The 12,401-nt window shown below is 59.4% G+C and overlaps 3 protein-coding genes across 5 annotated transcripts in view; 1 reads left to right on the top strand and 2 right to left on the bottom strand.

Annotated features, from left to right (window-relative positions):
- SLC4A2 (solute carrier family 4 (anion exchanger), member 2) overlaps nt 1-1,314 on the bottom strand; it is a 19,015-nt gene extending 17,701 nt beyond the window's left edge. Inside the window, exon 1 of the mRNA XM_011984343.1 lies at nt 334-1,314. The gene's annotated coding sequence lies outside the window, so the exon portion shown is untranslated. The remainder of the gene's footprint in view (nt 1-333) is intronic.
- Nucleotides 1,315-1,624: 310 nt separating this feature from the next.
- Nucleotides 1,625-5,721, top strand: CDK5 (cyclin-dependent kinase 5). The gene is made up of 11 exons (XM_011984341.1): nt 1,625-1,715; nt 2,363-2,451; nt 2,549-2,616; nt 2,728-2,788; nt 2,888-2,944; nt 3,917-3,991; nt 4,151-4,247; nt 4,428-4,497; nt 5,068-5,128; nt 5,243-5,323; nt 5,441-5,721. Exons 1-11 carry the CDS (start codon nt 1,679-1,681, stop codon nt 5,525-5,527), a joined length of 783 nt encoding a protein of 260 aa, XP_011839731.1. The 5' UTR covers nt 1,625-1,678; the 3' UTR covers nt 5,528-5,721.
- A 1,080-nt stretch (nt 5,722-6,801) lies between these two features.
- On the bottom strand, nt 6,802-11,242 carry ASIC3 (acid sensing (proton gated) ion channel 3). Of its 3 annotated transcripts, none has more exons than XM_011984349.1 (11): nt 10,115-11,242; nt 9,283-9,433; nt 8,921-9,048; nt 8,583-8,772; nt 8,441-8,497; nt 8,215-8,362; nt 7,653-7,744; nt 7,492-7,571; nt 7,318-7,389; nt 7,081-7,139; nt 6,802-6,982 (listed from the first exon to the last, which is right to left on the bottom strand). In XM_011984349.1, exons 1-11 carry the CDS (start codon nt 10,646-10,648, stop codon nt 6,904-6,906), a joined length of 1,590 nt encoding a protein of 529 aa, XP_011839739.1. In that variant the 5' UTR covers nt 10,649-11,242; the 3' UTR covers nt 6,802-6,903. The 3 variants fall into 3 exon arrangements, with proteins under 3 accessions (XP_011839739.1, XP_011839737.1, XP_011839738.1); XM_011984347.1 differs by having other exon boundaries at nt 6,802-7,002; XM_011984348.1 differs by lacking the exon at nt 7,081-7,139.
- Between the last annotated feature and the right edge of the window lie 1,159 nt (nt 11,243-12,401).

The raw sequence follows: 12,401 nt of genomic DNA on the forward strand, positions 1-12,401 counted from the left end.
CGCGCTTCCAGGCACAGCCCGGCACCAGGGGCCGCCCCCGCCGTCCCTCTGCCCGAAGCTTCCCCACTCTGGGCTTGGAAGCCCCGAGGATGCCGTCTCTTGGCTCCATTACGGCACCTCTGGGTGGAAAGGAGCCCGCCTCACGCTACGGATCCCAGGCAGTAAAACGCAGGCACAAGGAAATTCGGAGAAGTCGAAACATAAATGTATCGGGATTGAGATTCTCTTGCGGCCCCCCTCCCAAATAACCCCCGCGCCTCCAAGAAAGCCCCTGAGGGACGGTGGCGAGCAGGTGAGAAGGGTGACAGCGGCTGGAAGCTGGCTGCCCAGTACCCTGAGCTGATCTGGGAGAGGGCAACTTGTTAGGGGCTCCCCACTTCCTGAGAGGGACAGAGATTCGCTATGGTGGCCTCCTTCCTCTTGAATGGAACCTCCACACTGAATCGAACCCTAGTCATAGTCATCACTTATCATTCAAGACCTGTGTGTAGTTCTTGTTTGCCCAACGAAATCACAAAGTCTTCCAGATAAGGAATGTACTTTTCGCTTCTTTTCTCTTGTGTATGCAAAAGCATTCAGATAGAAACGAGTTAATTAACACGTGTTTGGCAGTAACTCTGGTTCCGGTGCTGAGGAGTGCTGTTTGGGATCCTTTCCCCTCGGTCCGTAGCCCTCAAGAATGCAATCATGAGACAATTAGAGAGGCAGCGCAAGAGAATCTATAATCAACTCCTTTAAGGGATGAGGTAGAGGCTGCTGCAAGTTGAGCATCGGTCTGTGGTCTTGTCTGTGGAGGGGGTTAACCAACCTGCCGGCCACACCCTGGCTGACTCCAGTGGGCCCCGTTCCGGAGACTGGGGTCTGGGGGGACCTCTAGGGCTCCATCCAGCTTTTCTCAGCATGTCAGAGTTCAGCGGCTGGAGTCGGGTGGGCTCCGAGACAACAAACGGGGCCCAGCCGAGAGAGGGGTCTTTGGCGTGTGTCCCTCCACTAAAATCCAGCCTCAAAGGGGCACAGCTGTTCTCTTCCCAGCCCTGCGGTCAGCTGTTCCCTGTGAGGTCATCATCGCTCACATGCATTCCCCAGTGAATCCTGGTGTCACTAGGTGGCTTGGGGAGAGGTGGAGGAAACCCGTGCTGAGGTCGTCAAGAGGCCGTTGGGAACTCAATGCCACCAACCAGGTCAGAGCTGGGCCTCCAAGGCTCGGGATCTAGGCCGCCAAATCCCAAACCCCTAACCGAGAGCGCTCCGCCCCCATCCCCGCTGCATTCTGGAACGCGTAGTCCCGGAGCGGCCCTTTTCAAGAAGGCTGGGAGCACATAAAAGGAATAACAACAGCGGGGCACACTGGGAACCGCGGCGCCGCGGCGGGGCGCCCGGAAAACGGACACGCGTTGCTCCCTGGGACTTGAAGTCCAGGGTTTTGCCTCCGCGGTGGAACTGGAGCCCTGGAGTCGAGTGCTGCAGAGAGCGTGAGCGCAGACGGCTGGGGTTTGTAGTCTTCTTGTCCTCGGTCTCGGGCACTGCGGGGAGACCTTGTTGTCTTAGGACTACAAGCCCCAGAAGGTACTGCGCGGCCAGGCGGGGCGGGGCTCGAGGCTCGGGTGCCGCCTCCTCTGCAACGCCGGGGCCAGAGTCTTAAAACCGAGGGCCCGCAGGGGTCCCCGCGGCCGCCGCGATGCAGAAATACGAGAAACTGGAAAAGATTGGGGAAGGTAATGGAATCTCGAGATGTTCCTGCAAGAGCCCCTCTGCAGATCCTTCGGCATTCCTTGCAGCCCTGGCTCCCTTACCGTCAGCAATACCTACAGGCTCCGACCTCAGCAGCGGCTGCAGCCCTGGCCCCCGAGCTCAGCACTCCGTGCAGACACCAGTCTTCCCCGTGTTAGCATTTCCCGCAGGCTCTCACTCCAACCTTAGCGTTCCCAGTAGACCCGACCTCCCAACCGCGACACTTCCTGAATTTCTCACCCCAGCCTCAGCACCACTTGGACAACCTCACCCCGAGCCCCAGCCTCGGTTCTTGCTGCAGACCTCCAACCTCAATATTTCTGCAGCCCCTCAGTCCTCTCCCAGGCCCCTCCTCACCATTTCCAGACCCTTCCGGAGCACCGCCTTCATTTTAGACATCCTTGCCCTCGCAGCCGCACTCGCCCCTCCTGCTGAGCCCCTGGAGCCTCCGCGGGCACCTTCTCCTCCTTCCTCACCTGCCACATCCTCACTCACAAAGCTCACCCACCTACCTTCACCCTGAATCCCTTTCTTTGCATATTCAGACGCTGCCTTCACCTCCCGGGAGGCATTTCCTGGCTTAGGGAAGAGTGCCGCATCCTCCCCCTGACCCCTGACCTCCTTCCCCTAGGCACCTACGGAACAGTGTTCAAGGCCAAAAACCGGGAGACTCATGAGATCGTGGCTCTGAAACGGGTGAGGCTGGATGACGATGATGAGGTAGGACTGGGGACTGAGATAGGGCCTGGAGAGGGGGTTGAGGGCCTGGGCTGGGTGGGATCTGACTGCTGCCCACCCGGCCCCCTCACATATGCAGGGTGTGCCGAGTTCTGCCCTCCGGGAGATCTGCCTACTCAAGGAGCTCAAGCACAAGAACATCGTCAGGTGTGCGGGAGGCGGGTGCTCCTTGCCGGTGTGGCCGCTTGGGGGAGGCGGGGGCTGACACTGGACGTCTGTCAGGCGGACCTGCATGGCTGAGCCCTTCTTTTGCCCTAGGCTTCATGATGTCCTGCACAGTGACAAGAAGCTGACTTTGGTTTTTGAATTCTGTGACCAGGTGAAAGGCGGGGTTTGGGGGACAGTAGCCTTGGGAAGGTATAGGGGCCCAGACTGAGGTTAAACTCTGTCCCATTCCCCCACTCATATCCCTTTTCAGGACCTGAAGAAGTATTTTGATAGTTGCAATGGTGACCTTGATCCTGAGATTGTAAAGGTGAGGAGAGTGGTGTTGGGGGACCCCTCAGGCTGGGGTCAGAGTCTGCATTCAGTGTAAGCACTCCTTGGGCTCTAACTTTGGGCCCTGAACAGGGACGCTCTGGGGTGTCAGAGAATGAGAAAACCCTGTTTCTGCCCTCTAGGAGCCTCCAGTCTTAGCAAACATTTTCACGTGGTCATCTTTGACCCGCACAGTGGCACTCTGACGTCAGTGATAGTATTTACATTCAGAGATGAGAAAATGAGGTTCAAGGAGATACACTCATTCATTCAATACATACTTACTGAATGCTTCACTGTGTGCCAGGTGCTCTTCTAGGCCCAAGACCAAATGCCTTGGTCCAGGTTCCAGGGGAGCCAGTCCTGAATGATACTACAGCATGATATTTATGTGCTGTAGTATCGTGTGCATACTCAGATGCGGCCAGGAAGGGAAGATCAGCATGGGCTAGGATCTAGGCGGGATCTAGGATCCACCTGGCAAGGCCCATTAGGCTATATGGTCCAGGAAGATGGGGACCAGGGCCAGTTTCTTCACTCTTGTCCCTCTAATGCCTAGTACAGTATAAAGCAGGTTCTGGATGGCGAATGAATGGTGTCACTCTGAACCAAGTGCTGAAAGGTGGGTGGGGTGGAGTGAAGCACAGGGTGAGGAGAGGAGCCACCCGTTGCTGGGCACAGTTGCATGTTCAGGGAGTCTGACTCCCTTCTGCCTGCTCTCCTCCCAGTCATTCCTCTTCCAGCTACTGAAAGGCCTGGGATTCTGTCATAGCCGCAATGTGCTACACAGGGACCTGAAGCCCCAGAACCTGCTAATAAACAGGGTACTTCTTGGGAAGAAGGTGGGGAGTGGGAAGCCTGGGGCCAGGGCATGGGGAGCACGGAGGGAAGAGGACTGGGAGGATGGAGTCTGTGCTGTCCCAAGGCTGCTTAAAGGCCCTTCTCCATGTCCCCTTCCCATTCCCCACAGAATGGGGAGCTGAAATTGGCTGATTTCGGCCTGGCTCGAGCCTTTGGGATCCCTGTCCGCTGTTACTCAGCTGAGGTGAGCTAGGAGATGGGATATGGGATTGGGGGAGGGAGTCCCTCAGCTCCAACCCCAGGACCCAGAACACTATTTTCCTCTCCTCTCTGAGCCTCCTCCTCAAACCTCCTCCCCAGCCCTCTAAGTGGGAGTCCCCTGTCGGGGGGCGGTCTCCTCCAGGTGGTCACACTGTGGTACCGCCCACCGGATGTCCTCTTTGGGGCCAAGCTGTACTCCACGTCCATCGACATGTGGTCAGCCGGCTGCATCTTTGCAGGTGACGTGCTGGGGCGCTGCAGAGGCACCTTCTTTCCCATTTGGGTTGACAAATAGGGTCTGGAGGGTTCCCTCTAGGGGAAGGGAGGGAGGCTCTGGGACTGGGGCTGGAAGGTCAGGGGGCACCTCAGAGTGAGGGGTCCTTCACATGTCACGTCTTAGCCCCCTGTCTGCCCCCCAGAGCTGGCCAATGCTGGGCGGCCTCTTTTTCCCGGCAATGATGTTGATGACCAGTTGAAGAGGATCTTCCGATATCCTTGTTTTCCTCTGCCTTGAGCCCTCTGGGAGGGGACAGCCCATGGAGTTTTGAGTGCAGTGGGTGAGGGAAGTGATGGTGTGGGGTGGGGTGATGGGGTCTGTAGGGCTTCTCTTGAGGGCAAGGGGAGACAGCAGAGGTGCTGGACACCCTGACTGTCACAGTGCAGATACACACTGGAGAAGGTATGGCTTGGAGACAGGCAGTGTGCCCTGGGGGGCAAAGCCAAGAGGGTGTCCCTCCAGGTGAGAGATGGATGCCAGGATGAAGGAGCCAAAGACAGCAGGACACATTTTGTGGGAGCGGGGCAAGGACCAGTTCATTAGGACTAGGACAGCAGCATGTGGGTTAGACTAGTTAGTGATTGTCATGGGAAACGTGGTTGGATGTACGAGTGACGTGCCCGGGGTTGCTTCTGACAAGCTCAAACCAGAGGGTAAAGGGAGGGTGAGAGAAGTAGGTGATGGGTATGAGGAATCCTCCCCGGGAGGGGAAGAGGCCCTCACCCTGCCCCTGAAGATGCAGCTGTGGCCCTTTCCCAAGTGATCCTTGACTCCGTGGACACGCTGCTGGGGACGCCCACCGAGGAGCAGTGGCCCTCTATGACCAAGCTGCCAGACTATAAGGTGTGATGGGGAATTGGGGGGTCATGGTTCATCAGGGTCACTCTTGTTTCACATTCCTAGCAGCCTCCAGCCCCTCCCCCTACCTCTAGTCTGACCCTCCCTGCCTCTCCACAGCCCTACCCGATGTACCCGGCCACAACATCCCTGGTGAACGTCGTGCCCAAACTCAATGCCACGGGGAGGGACCTGCTGCAGGTAGGTGACTTGGGGTAGAGGGTGGGTCAGGACACTTGCCCAGAGCGGACTACAGGAAGGCAGGGCTCTGGGCAGTGACCTGTCCTGAACCTGCCGCCTCCTTTCCCCCATCTCCAGAACCTTCTGAAGTGTAACCCTGTCCAGCGTATCTCAGCAGAAGAGGCCCTGCAGCACCCCTACTTCTCCGACTTCTGCCCGCCCTAGGCCCCAGGATCCCCGGCCTCCAGGCTGGGGCCTGGCCTATTTAAGCCCCCTCTTGGGAGGGGCAAGATGGTGGGGGTGCCCCGTGCACTGTGCTCCAGCTGTGCTGGGCCCAGCTGGGGTGGGGTGCCTGAGCCTAAGTTTCTCACTCCCTTTGTGGACTTTATTTAATTTCATAAATTGGCTCCTTTCCCACAGTCTGGCTGATGTGGTGGTCAAGTGGCTCTACAGGGGCCATGAGCTGGAGGGGTCTCTGCTCTGTTACTGCTGGCCGCAACCCTGCTTCTGGCTCAAAGACAGCACCTTGCTCTTCTACTTTAAGAGGCCATGACCCTCACCCCTCACCCCTGGGACAGGGCAGCACTGTCACTGCACACCCCTCCCTCCCACCTTCCCTCCCTCTGCCCAGGAGGGCCTGACATGGTCCCTTGGAGTGAGGGGGCCAGTATCTAAGAGCAAGAATGGGCTCCCTGCCAGGGTGGGGAGGAAAAGGCTGGGCCTGTCCTTGTGGTTCTCCATATCTCAGGTGGATCCTCTTGTCCCTTCCCTCATCATCCCCTCATACCCAGGCCTGCAGGCTGACACAGGAGAGCCCGAAAGATATGGTTCCATCAGGAACACCCCTTCCCACTCCCTATTTGTCAGTTTCCCAATGTTTGGAGTACAGTGAAAGAGAGGGAAGTTGGGCCTATGGCTGGGGCCTAGTGTGTCCTTATTGGCAGGAAGGGGAAGGGAGAGCTCCCCCAACCCTCACCCCCACCCCCACCCCCACCGTCTCAAGCCTTAGGCCTTTAGCTCTTGTGGGGAGGCTGGGGAGACAGAACTTGTTGGTATGGAGACAGGCTGTGTGCCACACTTGGTCCCAAATGTGGGAAAGGAGTCAGGATATAAGGCAGGACACAGGTGTTCTTGAAAGTAGAGTCACTCCCTGTCTTCTCGCTGCCTCTTCTTGCTGGGCTCTGGGCAGAGCTCTCTTTCAGTTATACCTTTATTGCTGACTGTGATTCTGTGCTCACACCTAAGCCTGGGCTTGGAAGATACCTGTCCTCCCTTCTCTCTAAGATGTCAGTCGGCTAAACTCACTCACACTGAGCTGCAAAGGACTGATAACCTCTTGCTACCATTCTTCCCTAGAGATTCATGGGGGTTCATGGGCCCAGCTCCACATTTCAGAAGCCACCTCCAGCTGGATGATGGCTGGCAGAGGACTTCCGATGCCTGAGTTGGGCTGACCTTGGCTTGGCTAGTCTGTGCCCTGTAAGAGAAACACCTGAGGCTGATGCATTAGGACTTTATTTGGGGTGAAGATGGAAAAGCTACGTGCAGGCTAGGCATGTCCAGGATGTCAGGGTGGGGCTCCGAGGACACAGACAGCAGGCCTAGAGCCGTGTGACAAGGTAGCAGGTGCGGTGGGAGGCGGAGAGAGTCTTGGTGACAGCACAAGGAGGGGTGGGAGGTCTTCGGAACAGAGCAGAGGGCTGGGTGGGAACCAGCACACCCACTGTCCTGCGCCTGTCCCTGCCCTCCCTTGATTTTAGGGGGCCACTATGTGTTACCTGGGGCCCAGGCTGAGGTGGGGAACTTGGGTTCGATGGCTGCCCAGCCCTTCCTGAAGCTGTGGGAGGAGGAGAGGGTCAGAGGTGGGGAGTGGTCCTCCTCCCAGGGACCAGTCAAGGTCACTGCACACCCTCCTGCCTGTTTCTCCTCAGCTGGGGTGGGATGGTGTTCTAGGCTTCAGGGGTGGGGCCTAGAACCTTTGGAGCTGGCAGGGGCTCCAGAAGAGGGGCTGTTACCAGATTGGTGCTGGAATGCCTTTGGGAGTGCCTTCGGTTCCAGAAATATCCCAGGACCTTGTCTCGGAACACCTGGAGGCAAGCAGGATGGGAGGTGGCAGTGTACGCCTTCCCCCTCATCCTAGGGGCCCTGATTCCCACCTCCCACCCCCTGCAGTGGGGGCCCTGGCCCACCTCACAGAGGTAGTCTAGGATCTCGAGGATGGTGAGCAGGCTGGCCCCGATGAACAGCCCCATCTGGCCCCCAATGTCGCCTGTGGAGACAGGGTCACCCTTCAACTCACAGCCACCTGCCTGCCCACACCTCCCCAGCTCTGGGGGCCCTGCACACACACCAAGCAGCTCCGACATCTCATAGGCCTTCTTCTGTTCCACAGTCTCATAGTTGAGGGCCTCGAAGAAGATGTCCAGGGCCAGCACGTTCTCCCTGAGGACAAGAAAGGCCTCAAATGTGTATTGGCCACCGCCTGGTGCCCACTGCTGGCAAGAAGCAGCTGTGGGTTCTCCCACTCCTTTCAAGAATCCTGGGAGGGGCCAGGCACGGTGGCTTACACCTGTACTCCCAGCACTTTGGGAAGATGAGGAGGGAGGATCTTGAGGCCAGGAGTTTGAGACCAGCCTGGGCAATATAGCGAGACCCCCTCCCCCCAATCCCCCGCCGTCTCCATTTTTTAAAAGTAAAGATTAAAAAAGGAAAGGAAAAAAAGGTCCCTGGGAGGGGGCGTCAGCATCCCCCGGGGGGCAGAAAGGTTAAGCAACCAGCACGGAGCCCCAGAGCCAGTGAGGCTGCGGAGGCTGCCTCCGCCCGGGCTGTGCGCACGAGAGCTCCGGCTTGCCCCGCTCCGCCCCGTCGGGAGCCCCCGGCTCGGAGGAGCCCGCCCGCCCCGCACAGCTCACGCGATGTAGGCCTCGCTGCGGTTGAGCTTCCGGGCCAGGAAGCGCGCGGCGGCGCGGCTCGGGATCCGCACCATGGAGAGCTCCTTGGCGTAGCGCGTGCTGGCGCACGGGTTGGGGCAGGCGCATGAGTCCTTGCGAAGCATGGCATCTGCGGGCCACCGGGCCGCGTCAGCCGCCAGCTGGGCGGAGCGGGGCGGACGGGAGGTGGGGGGGACCTTGCCCTTACCTATGGCCGGGTGGGCACAGTTCTTGTACTGCTGGGGGCTGCACACTGGCGCGTCGCCTGCGGGTGCGGGGGAGATGGCTTCAGGAGCAGCCCCAGCTCTCTGGGCCCTGCCCACCATGGGACGAAGACCCCAGCCCCTCACCTGGCATGTACATCATTCGGCAGCCGCACTTCCGAGCCACGTAGCGGGTTTCGCAGGCCAGGCGACACCCCATTAGGGTATAGGGAAGGCTGGGGCTGGGGGAGCTCAGGGGATCAGAGGGCTCTGGCTCATAGTTGGGGTTCAGAGATGCTGAACTGCAGTCGCCCCAAGGCGGTGGCAGGAAGCTCAGCTGTGGGGGGACAGGGTTAAGGAGACTTCCCAGAGAGCGTGAGAGGTCAGCTGGGGAGAGGCCCCTGGACAGGTCTGAGGAGCTGAGGGTTTAGGGCCCGTGGTGGTGTGGGCTTGAATAATGGGTGTAGAGGCACATGGGAGGGTACCTGCTGCTGCTGGCAAGAAACAAAGGTCTGGTAGCCCGGGGACACCCCCAAGCCCAGCTGGTCGATGATGGGCGGCTCCTCCTGGCTGTGGATCTGCACTCGGATCCCCACCTCAAAGGGGGTCTCCTCTGTCGGAGACGGACCTATGAGGCCTGAGACCCTGTGGTCAGGTCTCCTGCCCAACCAGACAAGACCTCTCACTGCAGCCCCCTCTCCCCAGGACAGGGATGAACCAGCCCAGCCCCTTTCGCAGGTTCTGGGGGAACACCCTGACGCCTCCTCTCCTCCTCTCCTCCTCTCCTTCCCCTAGCCTTTTGCACCCCATCCATGCCCTCCCCCAGCCTCATTCATGCGCTCCCTACCGTTGTCCCTCCACACAGGTAGATATTCCTCCTGCTGCACGTCCAGCATGATGTCCAGCCCATTGCCCATGCCACCCCTAGTAGTGGTGAGCAGCTCTGCCCCATCGGCACCAGAGTTAAATGTGTAGCACTTTCCCATCCGTGTGAAGATCTGGGGCGGGCAGACAGGGTGATGGCCATCTCCCCCAGGCAAGCACGTGGTCATGGGACCTCTCCCCACCTCATGGTATGTTTGCGTCTCTTCTTTGAACACTGAAGCCCACATCTCAACGCCCCCAGCCCCACGCTCCACGTGGGCACATGTTGCAGGACGCTCTTGGGAGCCCATCGACCCAACTCCTCCTCCCCGCCAGTCCCCACCAAAGCCCAGGGCACAGCCTCTAGGTTTTCCGTGTTTCTCTGGAGACTGGGGGAAAGGAAACGGGCCCCTGTGGCTGTCCTCCAGGGCTGGCAGTATGTTGAAAAGGTAGAGGGAAAGCGAGACCCCCTCCTGGCAGAGACAGGGGGTCTTCTGCCCCAGAATGGTCCCACCAGGGAGGACCTCCAGCCCCAGTAGCAGGGCCACCATGGGCCAGACCTCAGGCCTAGGGCCAGCCAGGGTCAGTGTGGCCTCATATGCTCCCCCCGGGCTGGGAAACAGAGACAGCCCCAAGGAGGACAGCTTCCTGGGCTGCACAGAGTGGCATTGGGGGGTGGGGAGTCCGTGGCTGGTAGGAAGGAAGAAGTCCCCTGGCTTTGGGGGAGTCTATGCTGGCAAGGGGATTGTGGGTGCTGGGCAGGGACGGCTCGGCTCTCTGGGTCCCTGGCAGGACAGGTAGGGAGGTCAGCTCACCGTGGTGAAGTTCTCAGGCCCACAAGGTTCGCCACGGAAGCGACAGTCCAGCAGCATGTCGTCCAGGGAGTGCCCAGCACGGGCATAGAGTTGCGCCATGTCAAAGGTGGGACTGGGCATGAAGCCGGGCGGTGCGGGGGGCCGGCCCAGGGCGCGCAGGAAGGCGGGGTGCTCTGCGGGATCCAGGCCCAGCAGCGCAGACCCAGCCCAGTGCAGGTCGTTGGGCGTTAAGCGCGAGCGGCGCAGCGGGTTGATGTTGCACAGGGTAACGGCCGGGAAGACGAGCCGGTGGCTTTCTCGCTCATCCAGGGCAGTCTGGTGGTGGAATTCCCTGTAGTAGCGCACTCTCTCAGCCACCTGGTAGAGGAAGGTGGCCACTGACAGGACCACAGCTGCTGCCCACATCCCTCGGCGCAGGCTCAGGCTGCCTGGCCCGAAGACGTGGCCCAGCCCATGCATTGAGCAGTTGCTGGCAAACACGCGGATGTCGGAGGCCGGCCGCCGGGCCTCCTCTGGGCCTGAGGTGGGCTTCATGGCCAGAACCCAGGAGGGGGGCCAGCTACAGAGGCTTGGAAGGAGCGAGAGAGGGTCAGTCAGGGGGCTGAGGGGGCTAAGATAGGATTCAGGGGGCCAGGCAAGGAGAAGAAAGGAGAGGGTGGGAGAGAGCCAAGGTTGGGAGGCAGGGAGGCACTAGCCTGACAGGATTGGAGGAGGTAACCTGGCCGGTCAGGTCCCACTCAACCTTCCCGAGGAACAGGCGGTGACTCCACTGGGCTAGACACTGGGCTGGGCACTCCGCAGCAGACCAGGTGGGGCACAGCTGACTGTGGCAGGCAGGGGCTGTGGAGCGGTGCTGAGGTGGTGCTGAGCCGGCGCTGCTGCAGAGGATTGGGTTTCAGCAGTGAGGGAGGAAAGGGGGCCGGCAGAGCAGTCTGGGGGGGTAGGGGAGGTCCCTGGGGCCCCAGGCTGAGCCATTAGTGCAGCATGGAGGGGGGCATGGCTGTCCAAGACGAGAGCTGCCAGGAGGAAATCACAGTGATCCCAGGGAAAGCTCAAGGGAAGTCCAGGGGTAAATTGAGCCTAGAGGTGCCTTGGAGGCCCCCTAGGCTCCGAGTTGCAGCCCCTGTACACCGGCCCCGAGGGTCGGTCGCTGACCCCTGGCCTAGCTCCTCCCTCCTTTTGCCTCTCCGGCCTTCCCTCTAGTTTCACCCAGGATCATCTGTTCCTTCCCAAAGACCAGAGCTGGCTCTTGGCCAAACTTGGAAGTGGTTGGAAGGTTGGCATCGGCGAATCTCTTCTTTCTGTGCCCCTACCATCTCAGCCTACACTGGATGGCCAGGGCACTCTTCACGTCCCACTTCCAGGGCCCGTCTGTTTCCTAAGTGTCCCTCTCTCCCTAGGGAGTCAGAGCCTACCTCCCCACACTTAGGCCCTCCTGTTGAGGATGTTGGCCTCTACAATGGTTATGGGCTCACCTGCCACCCCACGTAGAACATGGGTGCCCCACCTGCCACCGTCCTGGGTACCACAGATGCCCACCTGCCACCCTCCTGGGTACAACATGGGTATTCTGTGATTTCTCATTTTACACTGCTATATCCAGGACCTGGAAAACCTTCATTTTTCCAAAGGGCTGCATACCACCCAGTATGTGCACACACCAGTTTATTGAATGACTGCCCCACTGATGCACTGGGGGTCTCCAGTCTTTCCATTACAAACAATGTTGCCGTATCATCACACAGATGTGAACTCCCAGGATGACTGCTGGGCCAAGAGACCGCTGGGTTGGTAATCTGATAGATGACACTGAATTTCCCCCACAGGAGACATGCCATTGTGCACTTCCACCAGTAATGTGGCAGCAGGCCTGCTTTGCATGGGGCTTTTCTAGAGTCACTGTGTCCACGGTGTGAGACAGCGAGCCTGCAGAGGGCAAAGCCAGCATATTATCTGACCTAAGATGCTTCCAATGATCCAGGGGAGAAGGTAATGGGTTGGGGGTGGGGGCAGGCTCCCAGAGGGTGGGCAGAGACCTCCAGGAGGCTGTGTTATGTAGTGCAAGCTAGTGCCAGCTGACCTGAAGTGGGATGAGGACACCGTGCTGATCCATGGTCCTGGAGATGAGGTGCTGCCCAGCTCAGGGCCACAGGGGCCAGCCCAGGAACACCTGAGGTTCCAGGAGGAAGCCCTGGACCTGGGGAGGAGAGCCAGGCAGTCCTCATCAGTGTCACACTCTGCATTTGGCTAAATGGTCATCTGCCCCCATGTATCTGGGAGTGAGGTG

The sequence above is a fragment of the Mandrillus leucophaeus genome, unplaced genomic scaffold (genome assembly GCF_000951045.1).
Source record: "Mandrillus leucophaeus isolate KB7577 unplaced genomic scaffold, Mleu.le_1.0 Scaffold266, whole genome shotgun sequence".
In the NCBI taxonomy this organism is placed as follows: domain Eukaryota; kingdom Metazoa; phylum Chordata; class Mammalia; order Primates; family Cercopithecidae; genus Mandrillus; species Mandrillus leucophaeus.